This window comes from Sminthopsis crassicaudata, chromosome 2, assembly GCF_048593235.1.
Source record: "Sminthopsis crassicaudata isolate SCR6 chromosome 2, ASM4859323v1, whole genome shotgun sequence".
In the NCBI taxonomy this organism is placed as follows: Eukaryota; Metazoa; Chordata; class Mammalia; order Dasyuromorphia; family Dasyuridae; genus Sminthopsis; species Sminthopsis crassicaudata.
The window spans coordinates 528,448,887-528,469,611 of record NC_133618.1 but is presented as its reverse complement, the minus strand read 5'-3'; the positions used below and the strand labels follow the sequence as shown (position 1 = coordinate 528,469,611).

The window sequence follows — 20,725 nt, the reverse complement described above, 5'->3', positions numbered from 1 at the left end:
TGTGACCCTGGGCAAGTCACTTAACCCCAGCCTCAGGGAAAAAAAAAAAAAATTAAAGGTAGTACGACCTAGAGGAAAGAGCATTGGATTTAGTATCAGAAGACCTACCTTTTAATCCCAAAATGGGTAATGCATGGTGCCTTAGAAAACCTGTCACCTTAATTATGTTCTATTAAATCTAAAAATTTGTCAAGTACTTTTAATGAATCTCTTAGTTTTTGAATATTTAAAACAAGTTTGAATTCATAAGATGTGTAGAATTTCAATAAGGTGAGTGAATGGATGTGATGAGAAGGAAGGCATTCCTTGGTTAGGAAATTTAGTGCACAAAAATAGATGAGAAAACAGGTCATGCTTATAATCTTTATTTAAATAAGTGGTATATTATGGTTCAAATACAGCTTTTAAATCCAAGAATTCTTAATGTTAGGATTCTTCCAACTTATTTTTGCTTACTTGTTTGTTTTCTTACATTTTCATAATACTTTAACATAATTGGTTTCCTTTGTGAATCTATGTGTTTCATGATATACACTTAAAAACATATTCAGGGAAGAGGCCCATAGGCTTTAAGAGTGCCCAAGAGTTATGTATCACAAAAGTTAAAAAAAAGTGGTCTAAAGGTTAGGATTAATGTGAAACAAGGTTGAAAGGAAAGGTTGGAGCAAGATTTTAAAAGTTTATGAATGATAGGTTAAGGAGTTTGTACTTTACTTTGGTAAATAGTAGGGAAGTTTTGAATAGTTTTCCTCATAGGGAAGATTAACTTGGCAGCAATGAGAAAGATAAATACAAAGGGAGTCAACAAGATTTGTTAAGAGGCTATTTTTATAGTTCACTCAGATACAAATTAAGTATTCAAAGTAGAATAAAATGTTTATGGAATCATGGATATCAGAAGATCCTTTCAGAGATTGTCTGTTACAACATTCTCATTTTACAAATGAAAAGTTGGTACAGTGATTTCTTTCCAGGACCATAGAACTAATAAGTTGCATTAGGGATTCAAACTTAAGTCTTCTGGATCTATAGCAGGTATTTTTTTCATCACAACCCTGTTGGTATATCAGTAGGAGCTTTATGGGTCTTAACAAATGACTGAATGTGAAAGCAAAAGAACTAAAAGTAAAATATAGACTCGGAAGTCAGACAAGAAATAAAATTAGTTTGGTTCAGCTGTCTTTTAATAAGAGAATTAATGAGGGAAGTTAAGAATACTGTATAATAGCTTTTGAAAATTTGGAATTTAAATAAATGTATCACCCTCCAAAGAACTCTTTTTATTATAGTAGACCTCAAAAATACATTAATCCTACTCTTCTTAATACTTTTAAAATTTTGTTGATATGTCAAATAGATTGGATAAAATTGTAAACATAATTTAGTTTTTTTATAGTAAAAATGGGGCATCTCTTCTAGTAGATGTTACATATTAAAGCACCCTTTAAAGCTTAGTTAGTTATAAGCATCAATTTCATTTTCATGATTTTTCCCTACCAGAATTTGTTGTAAACCTTCAGTATCTTTAATCATGTGAAAGTATTATAAATAAGTATTAAATTTATGCCTTCAAATCTCTGTAATTTATTGATACTATTTGTGAGGACTTATAAAGAAGAACCTGTGTATTTGTGAACTATATAAGATTTAAAAATTCTATTGTGATAACTGTGAAATTAAAGTTAGGGCATTTCCAATCATGAGAATTCTATTTATATATATTTTTTATTTCTTATCCTTTTTAAAAAAATAGAAAAAAGGAATATATCGTTGTACGAAGTGCCGACTACAATTTTTGACTTGCAAAGAGAAAATGGATCATAAAACTCAACACCGAACATTTAAAAAACCTAAACAATTGGAAGGATTGCCTCCTGGGACAAAAGTAAGTTTTAAATAAAATATAAGCTTTTTCAATTACATATAAGCTTCTTGAAAGCAAATAATTGATTTTTGTCTTTGTATCACCCGTACATATGTGAAATTAATATTTCATGAAGGACAGAGTGACATTGTGAGTTAAAAGTTCAGAAATTCATTTAATCTAGGTACATAGCCTGCTATTGATACATACACTGTCTGTGTGACATTTTAATCTCTTAAGGTCACAGTAAATTCTCTAAGACTTTCAGATGCAGAGAAGATAGATGCATTTCTCTCTTGGTAGAGTTTTTTCACCCAAAATTCCTTATTCAAGTGAAATCACAGATTTATTCAAATTTACATACACATGCATTAGGAGTATTCTCAATGAAAGTTTTAGAAGAGAATAGGCAAGCTTTCACAAATGACATTACATAGTGGATTATATATTTCCTATCATCATTTTTGGGAAGTTATAGAGAAATATCTTATTGTTTGCTGACTTAATCAGGAGAGCAAAACACCATCTTAAAGACCTTTTTTTTCAACATGTTTTTTTCCATGTACTCATTAAAATTATAAAATTTTCAAAATGTAAAAACAAAGGCTACTTTGTTCAGATTCTATGATCATTAATTTATAAATATCTGTTGTTTCTTTATCATTTATATCTGTAACTGCTTCTAACTAATATTTGTAGGTTTTGAATACTAAGATAAAGTTAAAATTGAGACGGAAATAGTATGGATTTGTATAGTACAAGTTTCATTTATGAGATTGATATTTTCAACATGCTGGATCAACATGCTTTGATATATATATATTTTTAATTTTATTTATAAATTTTTTGACATTATATATGCATGAGTAATTTTTTTTTAATAACATTATCCCTTGTATTCATTTTTCAAAATTATCCCCTCCCTCCTTCTACTCCCTCCCCTTGATGACAGGCAATCCCATATATTTTACATGTGTTACAATATAACCTAGATACAATATATGTGTGTAGATACCATTTTCTTGTTGCACATTAAGTATTAGATTCCAAAGGTATAAGTAGCCTGGGTAGATAGACAGTAGTTCTAACAGTTTACATTCACTTCCCAGTGCTCCTTCGGTGTAGTTGTTTCTGTCCATCATTGATCAACTGGAAGTGAGTTGGATCTTCTTTATGTTGAAGATATCCACTTCCATCAGAATACATCTTCATACAACATTGAAGTGTACAGCGGTCTTCTGGTTTTATTCATTTCACATAGCATCAGTTGATGTAATGCTTTGATATTTTAAGATTAATATTGATAATGGTACTCAAAAATTTCAAAACCCATCAGTAGCCTTTATTTTTCTAGGTCACTATTCGAGCTTCAGTTGGACCTCTTCAGGCAGGAGCATCAACTGCACCTTCCATTAGTGCAAGCACTTCTACTCTTCAGTTGTCTCCTCCAAGGACTAAAAATACAACTGCAAAAAGTACAGCTGCAAAAACCACCACTGCAAAAAGTACCACTGCAAAAAACACTACAAGAACTACTGCAACGAAATCCAAATCCAAATCTAAAACATATCATGTACAAAAGAAGCCAGGCCCTGGTGGCACAAAAAGAAATAAAGTCAATACAGCATTACGGAATTTAAGGTAACATCTTTCATTATGTCATCTCCAAAAATGTTTTGATCTTACATATGAAAATTTAATGCTATGTTTTTTTTAAATTCACCCTATTTTAATAGACCTCTCTAGGACACTGCCTGATCACTTTATTTGGCATGAAGAACAAGCAGATAATAAAAAGGTGCTTCTTTCACTGCTGTGCACTATTGGAATTGTTCTGTTTAGTCTATAATTTCCATATTTTAATACTAAACTTATCTTACCCTGCTTGATTCTCAACTGGTTAATCTTATTGCCTTCCTGCTTATTCATATAAGAAGCATTAACTGATATTACAAGTCCAGGTGATACGGTCACTCATACTTTCAATTTTTTATCCATTAGATTTTTGTAGTTTTACTGGATCTTATTCCAAAACATATCACTAAAATAAAAATCTCTGGTCTCTGTATAAAAATGTTGATTTGAGTGTTTTAGCTTAAATAATTAAAATATTAAAGAGTCCCCTACTGTTTCAGTTTTAAAATATTATTTTCATTTTTTTTTTTGTTATTGTTGTTTTATCTTCCCATAAGGTATCGTCGGGGAGTTCACAAGTGCATTGAGTGTTATTCTGAAATAAAAGATTTTGCAAACCATTTTCCTACATATGTCCACTGTAGTTTATGCAGATACAACACTAGTTGTAGTAAAGCCTATGTAAATCACATGATGAGGTAAGATGAATTGATATTTGTAAATTGTTAGTTAACACTGAAATTAAGTAGGTTTGTTTGGTGAAAAGTCATGTTTATTGTTCCTTATATGGTATGTCATGTTACTTGTTGATTGAGAAACTTCTAACACCTATAGTATCCCCCAATTTATTCTTGTCTAGTAGCTTGTCCAAATGAGAATTTATTGTTAAGAGCAGTCAGATTAGAAGTGGCTAGTATAGGGTGAAATATTGTTATTTTTTTTTCTTGGGTTTTGTTGGGAGAAAATTGATTCAGAACTCTTAGCAGTGAATATAATGTAATGATGTTGATTTGTTTGTTTTAAATACATTTGAACATCCAGTCATTTTTGAAGGTAAGTCAGTTATTCTAATAATGCTACCATTACTTAAAATATCTTTGTAATTCCAGGTTTGGAATTGCTTTTGGATCTTTATTTTGTTCTTTTCAGCATTGTTAGTGGGCTAAGTTTCATTCTTTGAAGGTATATTTGTTTTGGGGGAACAACTAGAATTGATTCAGGTCCATTGGTACAGTTATCAGCTTTGGATACTATTTTTGACCAAAAATGAATAATGATAATGCATTTTCTTGTGACTCATGAGATTGCCTTTATACCAGTTCCTTCCTGTTATTTTCATTATTTATTGAAATCCAAGACAATGTTTCACCTTCTTGACTATAAAACTTCTACTTCAGACCTCCTTTCTATACTATAAGCCTCTTTTAGGACTTGTAGCACATCGATGCTATTGTTCAAATAGCTTTGCCTTTGCAAATTGGTCAATTTCTGTTTTTACTGACTTTCATATGTCTTCCACTTACCTGTGGGGGTTGTATTTTACATCTTTGTCATATTAAATGATGTCATATTCAAAAGAATTTGGAGTTAGAACTTTTCACTATACTATCTTCTTTTTTTCTCCTTGTTCTTTATTACTTCAGCTCCTTTTTTTCTCCTCATTCATTAAACATCTCTGAAGTTTTACCTGCAGTTTACCCTCCTTGGTCTGAGTTTTAAGAATAGTGTCACACTAACAGTTAAGAATTCATCTTTTGTTTTCTTGTCTATGCCCCTTCTTAACATTAAGGGAAGGATAAAATCTGTTGTCTTTTTTTCCATTTCTGTATTAGACTTGCTGGAAATTTCTAGAAAAAAAATCACATAGCTCAACTTATTAGCTTTACTAGCAATTCATGCTTCAAAGGAAAGTGAGGTCCTAGATTCTAGGACCCTGGACAAGCCCTTCTCTGGCCCTTACAGATTACTTCTAAAGTCTCTTTCCAGTTTTAAATTCTTGATCCTCAGCCATGGACTGGAGGGAGAGGAATAGAGAAGCCTAAAATATGTATCTATTTAGCATCTATATATGCTAAGCACTGTGAAACTTTTTTTTTTTTTTTTTTCCTTGCTGAGGCAGTTGGGGTTAGGTGACTTGGGCCAGGATCCACAGCTAGGACATGTTTAGTGTCTGAGGCCTGATTTGAACTCAGGTCCTCCAGACTTTAGGGCTGGTGCTCTATCCATTGTGCTACCTAGTTGCCCAAAACTTTTTTTTTTTTTTTTAATACAAAAAATGTTTCATTTGATTTTTACAACAGCTATATAAAGTAAGTGCTGTTACTATCTGTTTTTCTAATGAGAAAACTGAGACAAAGATAGATTAAATGATTTGTCTGTGTTTATTCAAATAGTAAAAGTTAAAGAACTATTCTAATTCCAAATCCCACACTGTCCACTGTACCATGCTGACTCTGTTCCCACAGGACTCTTAACTGAGACATGAGAGATGGTATTTGCCTTCAAAAAGGTTCTATTCCGACTTGGACAGAATTAATAAATCTGGAACAATTAAGTGCTGAATCATGTAATTGTGGTTCTGAAAGTCACAGGTCTCAAAGAAGGAGACCAGTTTAGCAATTGGAATAATTGGGAAAGACTTTGGTTTTGGGGGGGGGGGGTTTGGTTGTTGTTTTTTCTGAGGCTGGGGATAAGTGACTTGCCCAAGGTCACACAGCTAGGAAGTGTTAAGTGTCTGAGACCAGATTTGAACTCAGGTCCTCCTGACTTCAGGGCTGGTGCTCTACCCACTGTGCCACCTAGCTGCCCCTTCGGAAAGACTTTGTGAAAGAGGTAATAGCTGAAGAGTGCACATATATTATCTCTATATTTTCTCTTTTTTGTCCTCACAATAAAACCTTGTGGTAGATAGTGTAAGTATTATTATCCCCATTTTACAGATGAGAAAACAAAGGTGAAATGACTTCTCCAAAGTTACATTAGCCAGGAAGCGTCAGTTCTAGGACATCAATCCAGGTTTCCTGACGCCAGCAGTGCTCTTTCTACTGTACCACACAAGGTAGGATATGAGCCAGACTTGGAAGGATGAGGAAACGTTAGATAAATGACTGAGAAGAGGGAGAATGGTTCAGATGGGAAGAACAACTTAAACCAATTCATGGAGTATTGGCATAACTGGGTCAGTGACATGATTTTACTGACTAGGAAGTAAGTGTGCAGGATTAATCAAGAGAAATTTGAATACATTTTTGCACACTAAAGGATGAGCAGGGGAAGACTTAATCACATTGTAAAACAACCTGCCAAAATCGAGCACTAAGTTGTAAAGAAAATTCTCATTCTTCTCCTCAGTAAAGAATTGTTTTGATGCAACTGAACAATGTGTTCATTATATTTCAACTTTATTGATATTGACTAAGTCATTCTAATGTACTTGCAATTGAAGCAGTTTTGCTCTTACTCAATTCTGGCTTCATAGAATATAGTCAGCTGGTGATTGGCTAATCTTAGTTATTGTTATTGGCTCCTTCTATGTTAAAGTACTCACTATATATGTAATATGGTGTGGTGGAAAATGTTTTGGCCTTGGGAGTTGAGAGATATAAATTCTAATTATGTTTCTTACCCAGCTGATTGTATATATACAGATATGTTTGAAACTGGGAAGAGGAAAGAGTGGAGAAGGGATGACCAGAAAGAAAAACTTTAAAAAAAAAAAAAAAAACAACTGTCCCCTCAAAAAATGTCAGGGAAATTAAATTTTATCAGAAGAGTGAGACACCTGCTATGATATCGGGCTGTTGCTTTAGAGGATGAATAAATAAAATTATAGCTTTGTTTTATTTATTCTTATGCAGTGTTAAGATCAGAAGAATATATCAATTTCTGTATCTCTACAGTATTCCTTACATTAAATAGGAGGCTTAGATTAAGTATTTTATTCTTTAGATTTCTATTAACTTTATAACCTGCAGTTATACAAGTTCCCGATTTATACATCTGGCCTTGGTCTTTTGCTTGATCTCCAGTCTTGCATTTCTTTTGTGCCACTGGACATTTTCCCACTCACTGTCAAATTCAAGTCTCTCTAAAATGGAATTCATTATTTTTCCCACCTTCTACTATATATAGTATTTTCTTTATATATTAATGCCAATCTACCATTCATTAAAGCTTGAAACCTTGCATTATATCTTTGTTCTTCCTTGCCTTCTGATCTTTATGTCAGCAAGATCTTAGCAGTCTTTCTCAACTATCTTCATTCATCTTTTCATTTCTTTTTCTGCTGTCGACATATTAGTTGAGTCCTCATTACTTTTTTCTTGCACTATTGTAAAAATTTGCAAACTGACTTGTTTTTGGTGATTTTTAAACAGTTCTACTTTTTCTATAATTTTCTTAAAATATTATTTTGGTCCCATAGTTCCAAATTTCAAAATTGTCAGTAATTCTGTATTGCCTTTTGCAGCATTCATTTCCTAAATTTCAAAAACTTTTCTTTTGAATTGCTTTTCTGCTTAGCCTCAGCCATCTCCTCTCTCTCCATCTTTACCTTTGCTTTTTGGAATCCCTGCTTTCCTTTCACATTTAGCTCAAGCATCTTTGTGAAGCCTTTCCCAGTCCTTCCCAGTTATTAATGCTTTCTTCTTCAGCTTTAAATGAGTTTTTTATATACTTAAATATATGCACAAAATTAGATTTAGAGGTGGAAGTGTCCTTAAAGGCTCCTCATTTTGTAGATAAGGAAACTGAGGCTCACAGAAGTTGAAGTCTAAGGTAAGTTACTTAATTAGTAAATGGCAAACCATGGATTTAAACCTAGGTCCTCTCTAAATACAGCACATTTTTTACTAACCTTACTGCCTTTCTTGATGTTCTTGTGGGTGGGAATTATTTTGCTTTATTTTTCTTAATAAGTGCTGACTGATTACTTTGTAATCTTTGTCTCTGTATCTGCAGTACTTCCTGTCTCTCATAGTATCTCACTTAAGTAGGCACTTAAGACTTGACTCCTTTTTTTAATTTAAAAAGATCTGTCCTCTTTTATAAGTCACAAATATGAAATAGTCCCTCTCCTCAAGGTGTCAACATGTTATAGGTGGGTTAGGGTAGAAGGGAGGAGATATAGTGGATTCATAAAGTGTCAAATATTTTCACTGGATAGAACACTAGCAATGTTCTTAATCAGAAAATTTGTCCATAAACGGAGTGTTGAAGGACAAAAGGGATCCTGAAAAGTGAATATGAGAACAGTTTGGGTATGGCATATACACAGTGCAGCATTGTGAGGTAGAGGTTTCAGAAAGTGTTCCTTTCTTTCAGATTTTTTTTTTTTAAGGGTGGGCAGAATACCATTTTTTAATGTTGTTACCTGATCCAATTTGTTGCATTGTGGTATAAGATATATTCTCAATCCCCTGTGCCTTACCTCCTTTAAAATATTTGAACATTCAGTTTTCGCAACAAAATAGAGTAGTAACTGCTCCACACTATCTTTTGAGTGTTATATTTATGTTTTTCTTTATTTTGCACTTAAGTACCAAAAAAAGTATTCCATATATAAAGCAATACAAAAAAATATTTTCACTGGAAGCCACGAATATCCATATCACATCACTTGTTTTTGTTGTTGTTATTGTTTTAAATAAATTTTACTTTTCAAAATTTGTGCTTCCTTTAGAATGAATTTTTTTTTTTTTTTTTGCTGAGACAGTTGGGGTTAAGTGATTTACCTGGGGTCACCCAGTCAGAAAATGTTATGTGTCTGAGGTCAGATTTGAACTCAGGTCTTTGTGACTTCAGAGCTGGTACTCTATTCATTACACCAACTAACTGCCCCATGTGTGCATTCTTTAAAAATATTTTAGTGGCCTCTTTTTTGTCATGAATATTGCTTAGCTCATTTCCTTTTTCCTCCCTCAACTGAGAAAAATGAGGGGAAAAAATCTTTGTAACAATAAGCATTGCCAACCAACATATAAACAGTAGCCACATCACATCCAAAATTTAATGCCTCTGGCACTTATCAGGAGGTTGTATATTAAAGGCTTTCTTTCATATCGTTTGATGTCATGTTTATTAATTGCTTGATCAGCATTCTAATTTTCCAAAATAGTTTTCCTCTACCATGTTGTTGTCCTTGTATAAACTGTTTTCATGATTTTCCCCTATGCTAACTCTAACTACTTAGGTTTCTCTGAAATTATCTCATCATTACTTAGAGCACAATATTAGGTTCATATATCATAATTTGTCCTGACATTCTCTTGAATCATTGAAGAGGCAACCTAGCCATCACTCCTTTAGATTCTAGCTTCTTTCTTTGGCCCTGTCCCCTCTATATCTCTTTTTCAGGTCAGGAAGTTTGTTTTGCTAGTGATTATTACTCAGATAATACCCTTTCTCTTAAACTATTCCTATCCTCATTTCTCTGTTGAATTTGATGTATTTCTATACCAGATTGTGTGTATGTGTTAAGTACAGCATCATCATATAGCCTTTTCGATTTGCTCAAATAAATTTTAACATTCTATGTTTCTTATTGTTTTTGTATTTCAAAATTCTTACTTTGATTTTTTCACCATAAATGCTTAAAGTTTTCTATTCCACAACAGGCGTAATTTTTCCCCCTTTGTAAGATTATATTTAGATTTTCAGGTTATGTTATTTTTAGTTATAAACCTATATCTTCCCACTTTATGAAATATTTCATTCCAAGATCACTTGTGTATAAGCAGCTGAATGTTCTGTGACCTTTCCGGTATTCCTTTATTACTTTATCTGCTGCATTTTGGTTAGATTACAGTATTTTTTGATATGGGTTTTTTAAATTTTGAATATGACATTCCTTCAACTTTTAATTTTGAGGTTCCCCTATCTCAGGGAATCCTTTAACACACTTCACAGAATTTAGAGCCTTTTACGCTACATATTTCTTACTTAGCTGTATTAATACTTGGTTTACTTAGTTCTTTTCCATTAACTTTAGACATCTGACTTTTTGTACAGTTAGAATGTGTTGCCCTGAAGACAACTTAATTTTACTTCTTGAGTTGCCCTCTACTCCTTCCTCATTATGACTCATAAAGATTCATGTTTCTGCCTGAATTATGAGCTCTTTTGTATTTGCTATAAGAATTTCATGTGCATGTACATTTCTCTTATAATGAATCCAGTTTGAACATACCTTTATGAAGTTGTGATTGCTGATTAACAAGTAGAAGTCATTTACTGTAGTTTTTTTTGATAATCATTTAGTGTAGACTTTACACTTTCTATTGAGGTAACCATTTAGGTAAGAAGTCTCAAGCATCAAATTTTTGTAATCATTGTACTTTTTTCTATGTACTTATTCTGTTCCCTGAAGAGAGACATAGGAAGGTGATGTGTAACTACAAGAAGTGAATTTGAACTGAGGTCCTCTTTCTCATGAACAACTGTGGACAAGTCTACATCTCAGTTTGTTAATATATTTTTTAAAAATTAAATTTGATTGGAGGTTCTTATCCTTCTTTTGTGTTACTTTTAGTAGGTAAAACCCATGAACCCTTTCTCAGAAGTAGTTTTTAAAAATCATAATTGAAAAGTATTCTTAAACTTCAGTTAGTGAAAATAAAAGATATAATTTTATCCCTGCAAACTATCAACAGATCCCTTTGCGTGTGTGGACATTAAAAGGATAAAGAACTTTTGCACTAGCTAATCTTAGTGATATTTTCCTGCTCTAAATATATGATTCTAAAACCTAGTATCTTTAAAAAAAAAAATCACATCACAAAAATGGACTTTAGAAATTAGCTGTTGATCCAGCCTTCCTTTGTTTTTTTAATGATGAGGAAATAAGGCCCAGTAGAGTTAAATATCTTGCCCCAGGGTACATAGGTATAAATTTTAGGTTTTGAAGTAATTTTTTAAAATAGCTCCAAAGAATTTTCTATTATTATTATTATTGAGCTATTATTTAAATAAACTTATAGACTTTTATTATAACTGAACCTAGAAATTATTTCAATATTCATCTGGATAGATAATTTAATTGCAAAATTATTCAGTGATCAATCCTTATAAATCATTGGGCTTTTATTTATTCATATAAAGTTCTTGGGTGGAGGGCAAGGGAAATGAAGGTTTAACCAGAGAATCATGATTTAAGATAGATTTTTGACCAAGTGGCTCTAAATATATATATATATATATATATATATATATATATATATATATATATATATATATATATATATATATATATACTATATACTAGGTTATTTCTATTGAATATTTAGTGTGTTTAAAGAACTGTTATGTTCTCCTTTCTGAATATGTTCTTTTCAGCACTGACAAAAGGGGATTTTAGATTAAGCAAAGCTAAAAATATAGGCCATGTTTGCTGCTTTAAGAAATGAGGATTGCAGTGATCTATCAACAGCTGCCTCTTGAACATCTCAAACTGGACATGCTGTGGACATCTTACACTCAACACATGTAAAATAAAATCCATCATCCTTTCCCCATAAATTTTCTCTTCTTAACTTCCTTCTTATTGAGGAGATCTAGGCTTGCCAATCTCATTGTCATTGTCATCTTCAACCATTCCTTCCCTGTCATTCACCCTCCTGTCCAATCCGTTGACAAATTTTGCCATTTCTACCTTGCCAGAGGCTCTCATATGTCCCCTTCTTTATATTGATGCTGCCAGAACCCTAATTTAGACTCTTATCTAGATCTGATAACTGAAATCCCTTAATTTTCTTATTACTTTAGTATTTCTTGCACTCAGCAGCCAAGATTTCTTTAAAGCTTTGGATTGATCATGAATTACTCCATTATCACCAACCATTACTCATTGAGCTTTAGAGATTCCCTGTTTCCAAGTTCAGATAGAAATTTCTGACATTTAAAGTTCTTTATAACCTGACCACTTCTTAATCTTTGTAATCATTTTACACATTACTTGCTTCTGTACACTCTAGGTGTATTGGCCATTTTGCAATTTCACAAGCTTATCTCCTGTTATTGCACTTTTCCACTGGCTATCCCCTCATGCCTAAAATGCTTTGTCCCCCATATTTGATACAGTTCAACTTTTTCCATCTTCAAGAGGCTTTTTCTAAAGTCATTCTTCCTCTCCACCCCATCCAGCTGACAATTCTTTTCTGTAAGAAGCTTTGTTTTTTGTTTTTGTTTTTGTTTTTTTTTTACTTAATATATTTTATATATACTTCATTATTTAAATATTGTCTCCTCATATGAATGTGAGCTCCTTGAAGGGAGAAGCTATATCTTGGTTTCCTTTGCATTTAACCCAGTTCTTGCCTTATAATAAGTAAACTCTTTTTAAAAAAAAAAAATTGGAATTTTAAAAATATAGTTGAAAGGGAGCAGCTAGGTGACACAGTGGATAGAGCAATGGCCCTGAAGTCTGCAGGATCTGAGTTCAAAATAGGCATCAGACACTTAACAGTTAGCAGCTGTGTGACCCTGGGCACGTTATACAACTCCAAATGCCTTGCCAAAAAAAAAATACAATTAAAAAAAAAATTAATTCTACCAAGTCCTCAGTGAAATGAGAGGAAGATAGATTTTCTCATTTCTTTTCTGGGAATAAGCATAGTCATTAAAATTACATCCTCCCAAAATTTCCATTTTAATTTTAATAAGTAAAATTATTAAGTCAAGATTGCCTTTAAGAAAAGGAGACTTTTTCTTTGAATATTTATTTCTTTAAATCTTCAGAAGATTTTGTCCTCATGAATAAAATTATGATGCTTCTGCTTCTAAATTCAGAAATTTTCGGTATTTCTCATGGATCTTAACCATGAAGAGATTAAGTTAGTGCTTACATTTTGTCCAAAATTGTGTTCCTTTCCTATTTCCAAATATCCACATAAGTGAAACTATTGAATTTATATTTTAAACACTTTATAACTAGAAAACAAAAGTTTGAGTTTTTTAAACGATAGAAATAACTGTAGCTATCTAGAAAATATGAAAAATATCATTCTCCTTGCCTTTTCACATATAAGCTTTCCATAGGAATATGTAACTGCTTCTACGACAATTTTTCGAAACAAGTATAAAAGTAATTTAAATATTGTAAGATTATGAGCAATTTAAAATATTGTTTTAAACAGTATTGTGGGAAATGCACTTTGGTGGTTTATAACAATGTACTTTATAAATGGCACATTTTTATTTTAAGGTGGGTTTTATTCTTTTTAGTTTTTTTTTTTAATCCTTGCTGAAGTGTGCATTCAAATATATTGTAATATATGTTGTGACATCTTTGCTTTAGAATTAATTTTCTCACATGTAACTGAACAGGGATCTAGAGAAATCCTGAAATTGTTAGTAAATATTAGGCAAAGCTTATTTTTTTTTCACATGTAGGGTTTGTTCATTGGTTTTAAAGTATATGAAAATTGCTTAATCACTGAAGTGAGTCAATCTGCCTTGTAAAAGGTGTTCTTTCATTTTTTGACTTTAAAGGGAGGATGTTTATATTAGCAACAGTTTTGCTTTTGTTAAACTAAATTTTTATCTGAAATTTTTTTAGACTCTTAATTTTCTTTTAAAAAAAGCTTCCTCATTATTCTTATTAAATAATATATATTATTATCTAAGTGACTTTAAATGGCAGAACTATATTTTATTGAAGTAGTTCTTTTGGTAGTACTTTGATGCTTCTAATTTCATTTCCATTTCTATATTTAAATTAAATCTAATAGAAAGCATCCTTTTGATATTATAATAACTTAATTAAAAATATCTTTGTGAATATTTCTACTTGTGTTGATAAAACATTCTTAGATATACAATGATAAGTAAATATGAAAGAAATATATCAGTGGTAACAGCATTGATAATGTGAGGGTAAGACCAAGGATTATTTAACTAAAAACATTGTGATAAAATATCACTGGACTAGATAAGTCTTTTCTAGATAAGACATCACTAATTGTGTGATTATGGATAAGTGCCAATCTCTATTAATTACCTCCAAGCAAATTTCTGACTACATACATACTCCTGGTTTCTTTTTGTGTACAGGTAGTTTCTATGTTGCTGAGGCCACAAGCCTATACCTAGATATAGATAATATAATGTTACATATATACATATATGTGTGTGTGTGTGTGTGTGTGTGTGTGTGTGTGTATATACAATATAATATGTATATATATATATATATATATATGTGTGTGTGTGTGTGTATAATTTGCTGAGGCAATTGAGATTAAGTGACTTGCCCAGGGTCACACAGCTAGTGTTAAGTGTCTGAGGACAGATTTGAGCTCAGGTCCTCCTGATTTCAGGGCTGATGTTCTATCCACTGTACCACCTAGCTGTTGATATGCACAAACACACACACATACATAAACATATACATCAGAATGAAATACAAGGAAGTTTTTTTGCACATCTCTGTATTAAAAAAAAAAAATCAGTTTGTTATCATTTAATTATTTCCATAAAGGGGAAATCTCAATTTTTCAGCATCTTAACTTTAGTTTGATTATGCAGAACTATATTTTTAAGTAGTTTATCTAATTAGCCCAATACTTTTCATCTGAAAAAAGAAAAAATCCTCATCAATTTCATCCATGAACTCATGTGCCTAGATAAGATTTTTATTTTATTTTTTGAATTAATGTTTTTTCTATTGACTTCCTATCCACTACCCGTTGCAGTTAAAGAAGGGGGGAAGGCAAAATCCTTCTCACAAATATGCACATTTATGCAAAACAAATTCTTGCATTGGCCATATCCAAAAATAAATATCTTCTTCTGCATTTGGGGTCTAGCATTCCTGTGTTAGGAGTCAGGATTAAAATTAAGTTTTTCAGTTTGTTTTTATAAGTTTTTTATATGAATTGTTCTTTTTGTTTTACTAACTTTCTCTCAGTATTAGTTTATGCAAGTTTTTCCATGTTTACCTGAAACTGTTCATTTTGTCATTTCCATATTATGGAATCTATTCCATAATAGTGTTCCATTATGTTCTTGTGCCTTAATTTCTTCAACTGTTCCCCAATTTGTGGATATCTCTTCAGTTTTTAGTTCTTTTCTACTCTTAAAGTAGTCTTTTCTTTAAAAATATGCATTCTTTTCTTTTAACCTCTTTGGGTTAGAGGTCTGTCAGTTAGTTGTATTTGGGAGTTAAAAGATATGCACAGCTAATAACATTTGAAGCATAGCTTCAAATTGTTTTCTAGAATGGCTAGACCAGTTCACACTTTATAACAGTATATAATGTATTTGTTTTCCCATAACTGTTCTAATATTTGAAATATTTTGTTAATTTTAAAAATATAATCAGAATGAAATAAAACTTCAGTTTTGCTTTCAATTACATTTCCCTAATTAATAGTGATTTGAAGCATTTTTTCATAATGCTATAGTTTATATTTATTCTCTTGAAAATCATAAAGTCTTATCCTGTGGCTATTATAATCAGTTGATCTGTGCCTGTTGTTGCAAATTTACATTGGTTCCTTATATCCTTTTGAATAAAGCCATTATTAGAGAAACTTTGCAAAAACTGTTTTCCCTAATTGTTTCCCTTCTAATTTTAGCTCTATTGATTTTTTTTGTTTGTGCAAAGAAAAATTAATTTTTATGTAATCAAAATTGTCTATTTGATTTTCTGGAAAACTGTCCCTACTTTATTGTGATGTCTTCCCATCTATAAATTTGATAGTTAATTTCTTTCTTGTGCCTCTTAATTTGTTTATGATGTCCGTCTTTATATCTGAGTTTTATAGAGAACAGTGAAAGATGTTGGCTTCTACCCAATTTCTACCTTATTTCTTCTCTGCAGCTGTGTTTTTAGCCTACTGTTTTTGGTGGTTTTGTTTTTGTTTTTCATTAATTTATGTACCTATTCCATTCTACACATCATCCTCTATCTTGTTTTGGTTTTTATGATTTATTTTTACAATTCGAGATGTGATACCCTTGAGATTCTTGACCTCTGGTTCCTTCAAATGATTGCTATTATTATTTTTTTCTAGTTCTAGCAAGTAATCCTTTTTAAGTTTAGGATAGCACTGAATAGGCAAATTAATTTAGGTAGTGTCATTTTTATTACAGTGGCTCAGCATACCCATGAACAGGTAATATTTCCTCTGATTTTTTGGGGCCTATTCAATTTCTACAAAGAATACTTTAGTTTTATTCATCTTGTTAGAAGTAGTATTAATATAGTTCCTATATATGTCCTGTTAGGTAGACTCCCAAATATTGATACCTTCTGTGGTTGTTTTTAAGTGGCACTTTTTCTTTCTTGCTGCTGAACTTTACTGATCATAATATGAATATGTAATGTTTTGGTTAGCTTTCTGGAGGTCTTGGGATCAGCCTTGGGTTCAGTAGAATAATCACCATGAGGATGGCCAGGGATAAAGTCCAAATTCTTTATTATCTCCTCCACAGTCTGTCTACTTCACCTGGGACCTGGCTAGCTTTCTGGAGGGCCTTCAGATGGGACTTGGTCTCAGTGGAGAAATCAAGGAGGACAGGCCAGCCACCACAATGGTGGGAGATGGAATGTCTTGAAGTCTCCTCTGGCTGAGTTTGTCCCCAGTTTATATGCTCTATTACAATTAAATTATTATAGTATACTGAGTATAAACCAATCATTATATTATTAGGGAACCATTATTTGTTGTAAGATTAATTCAATCATACTGAACTAGAGAACTCACTTGCTAAACTAGATAATTGTCTTGTCAATTCCACTGAGTTAACATCTTGTTTAAATCAGTCATATTGAGCCTTAAGTATATTTCTCTAAAGTTCCTGCCCTTTACAATAATATGTTTTAGGGCTTTAAAAACAGCAGTAACAGTTGTACAATGTATTTCATGAATTGTTGAAAGAATGTTATTGTCATTAATTTATGAATGTCAGTACCAGGTAATGTACAAATATACTATAATTTTTCCAATATAATTATCTCCCAGTTTAGAATTCAAGCAGCTATGAAATGCAAAATATCATTCAAACAACAGTATTAGTAGTTTTTCTATATCAATTTTTCATAGTACTAAAAGTATAGAAATGTACTCAGTTTTTAGAGATGTTGGTGAATAAATGTTCATTGTACATTGTATAGCACAATTTATAATTTTATTTTTAAATCCTTTTTTCCCTTAGCTTTCACAGCGCCCGTGCAAGTAAAAGATTTTGCATTTTTAAGAAGCATTCAGAAGACTTGAGGTACAAATTTAATTTCATAAAAATATTTGAGCATTTTAAATGTTATTGTAGCATTTTGTCATTTTCCTTTTAATGCAGTTCTATCCTAAAGTTTTAAGGCTTATAATATCCTTATGATGGGGTTTTAGTGGCAATCAGAGAGTTGTGGAAATCCCCTTTTGAACGGAGGTCCTGGTTCTTCGTGAAAGAATTCACTAACTTGAAGAGTTTTAAGTGGCAAAAATGGAAGTTTATTGTTGGATGATGAGAAGTCAGCTTTGCTAGAAAAACTGACTTCTTCCATAGCAAAGTGCTGTTAGGGAAATGGAGGCTAGCACTGTGAAAAGAATGTTTTCTCAGTTTGAACTGACCAGACTAGGATCTCCCAATTGAAATTACAGATCAAAAGGGAACAGTTTCATCCTCCTATCACTTATAGTGTAATACAGGAGAAACTGAGGCAAGAAGGAAGTTTTTAATATTTTAATAGTGAAAAGTTTAGACTAGTTTGCTGGATGGGACTCTTGTCGCAGAGCACTCAGCATTCAGCAATTTCAGAGACTTTTGTAGGGTTCAAAGGCAAATGGTGAGAAACATTTAGTAAGTCATAATTTCAAGAAGGACCATAAATTTTGATAAATTAGAGGTCAAGAAAGTTGTCAAGCAGGAGACAGGAAGAATGGGCTGGCCAGAAAGAGAGTCTGTACCATCTAGGTATTTGAGATAAGCCATCTGGTGTTTTATGACTCTTTGGAATGTGAGAATGGCCTGAGGCCCTAATTCTCTGGGTCCTAATGGCCAAGAAGGGGGAGTTGGAATATAACATACTAACTCATAGAAACTGAGATATTATAATTCAGAGAAACGAATGCAGGGAAATTGAGGTATTACAATTCAGGAAAACTGAGGTATTACAATAGAATCAGGTAACCCTGTTTTAACAGTCTTGGTCATCAAAAAATCCTTCAGGAGAGTTTTGTTACTTTATTTGCACTTCAATTTCTGAAAGATTTCTAAGTAAACCATATAGTATAAAAGTTTTCCAAATTCTGCTTTTTATTTCAAAATTAGACTTTTTAAAATAGCAGACAAAACATTCATGCAAAAAGTATCTCTGTTGCATTTCAAATGTCAGTGTTTAAAATTACTTTTTCAAGTTAATTTTAAAAATTATTTCCTCTTAGACCCACATCCCAAAAGAAGGAGAATCTGTTAGGCTATTAAGTTCTGCTTTTCTCTTAATCTTTCTTTTCTTATTCTTCCACTATCTTCCTTTGTTGAAATAGTGCTTAAAATAAGTTGCTATTTGAAACCGAGCTTTCTAAAATAGCCCTGAGGAATAAGTACAAAGTAATCTAGTAGCCCAGTCCATACAGTGTTGAAAAATTGTAGCTTTGATAAAATACAAGGGATTTCTTATTCATAACCATTGAATTTATGTACATACTCACCTATCTACATATCAAATAGAGAAATCTCTATTTAACAGAATAGCACATGGGGCAGCTAGGTGGCGCAGTGGATAGAGCACCAGCCCTGAATTCAGGAGGACTGGAGTCCAAATGTGGTCTCAGACACTTAACACTTCCTAGCTGTGTGACCCTGGGCAAGTCACTTAACCCCAATCTTGGGGGGAGAGGGACAGAATAGCACATATAAGATAGTAGGACACTTGCAGTTAGGAGGAAGTCTAAATGCAGAGACAATTTTCATTCAAGGATAAAAAAAAAAATTTTTTTTTAAATTTTAAAGTAAGAAAAAAGTTTGAAATGTTATCTTTTTTAGATGCTACATTAATTAATAGTGGGCTTTAAAATAATGATGAATTTTCCAAATTTATTCCAAAAAAACCAGTAAATCTTTAAGTTGACTATTGATGACATTGTTTGATACATTTTTAAAAAACACCATTCTATTCATATGGGCATGATGTTAATTTTTCAATGGACTGCCCTAGGCTAATTTCTTTATAGCTTTAATGTATTTTGCATTAGGTAGCTCTTCTTTTTTTAGGCCTTTATATTAAATTAACATTATTAAGTAACATAAATATTGAAATTTAAAGATTGTCCTTCTTCCCCTTTGTAACCAATATTTATCTTTTATTGCACATATTTTAACATATTGCCCATGGTTAAAAAAAGAAATTTTCTTTGAAGTCATTGTAAATCCTTAGATGATAATGAAAATACAATTCTCTTTTCACATGTGTGTTGATTTGCCAGCTGTGTATTATTTTTGATTTTTGTCACAAATTCCAAGTTCTAGATGATACTCTCCTTGATGAATAAGAGCTTACTAAGACATTTTAATTAGGCATCTTAAGAGTAATTTAGGCAAGAGATGGGGAGAAGGGGGAAGCAGATATCACATCTGAGTAATGGTTAAGGAAAGAGGTAGAATTTGATGCAGTATTTAAAAATTGGTAGAATTTAAATGGGCAGAGTTGTGACATTCTAAGTGGATGCAGTGACATGAAGAAAGAAATGAAAGTTCAAAAATGTAGCTTGAGTACAGGAAGTGGTGAGTAGTCTTGTGTGGCTACAATGTTTAGTTGAACCAGTGGGAAATAAAGGTGCTGTTATATTGTGAAATTTTGAATTTTAAAAATTGTATTTAGATAGTGGGCAATAGAGAACCTTTGAAGCATTATAGTATAATTAAATAATCAATGGAATTCAGAATGGATTGGAGAGAGAGCTAGAACCTCCTAAAAAGGAAGGCTCATTAAGTTACTACTGTTGTAGTCCATATACATGATAATTGAGAGCTGAAATAAGATGGTGGTAGATAGAATAAAAAGATATTTTCAAGATGCACTTTGTGGTGGGAAATTACTATGATTTAGTAACCCTAAGAATTGTTGGAGGTGGGGTATAAGGAGAATTAAAAACATAAAGTTGTCAAATTGCTGTTTGGAACTTAGCTACTATAGTGGCAATGTTAGTAAACACTGAAGTTAGGGGAGGGGCGGGATTGGTAGATAAAAGTGACAGATTCAGTTTGGTTTTTTATATATGTTTTCATGTA

The 20,725-nt window shown here is 32.0% G+C and overlaps 1 protein-coding gene across 8 annotated transcripts in view; it reads left to right on the top strand.

The window, feature by feature from the left end:
- ZNF280D (zinc finger protein 280D) overlaps window positions 1-20,725 on the top strand; it is a 128,429-nt gene that overhangs the window by 49,428 nt on the left and 58,276 nt on the right. For all 8 annotated transcript variants that reach the window (XR_012486936.1, XM_074294610.1, XM_074294607.1 and 5 more), the window contains 4 exons: window positions 1,754-1,885; window positions 3,219-3,505; window positions 4,057-4,197; window positions 17,654-17,716. Coding sequence is in view for 7 of the 8 variants with exons in the window: in XM_074294610.1 (XP_074150711.1) it covers window positions 1,754-1,885; window positions 3,219-3,505; window positions 4,057-4,197; window positions 17,654-17,716 (623 nt within the window). In the remaining variant the exon portion in view is untranslated. The remainder of the gene's footprint in view (window positions 1-1,753; window positions 1,886-3,218; window positions 3,506-4,056; window positions 4,198-17,653; window positions 17,717-20,725) is intronic.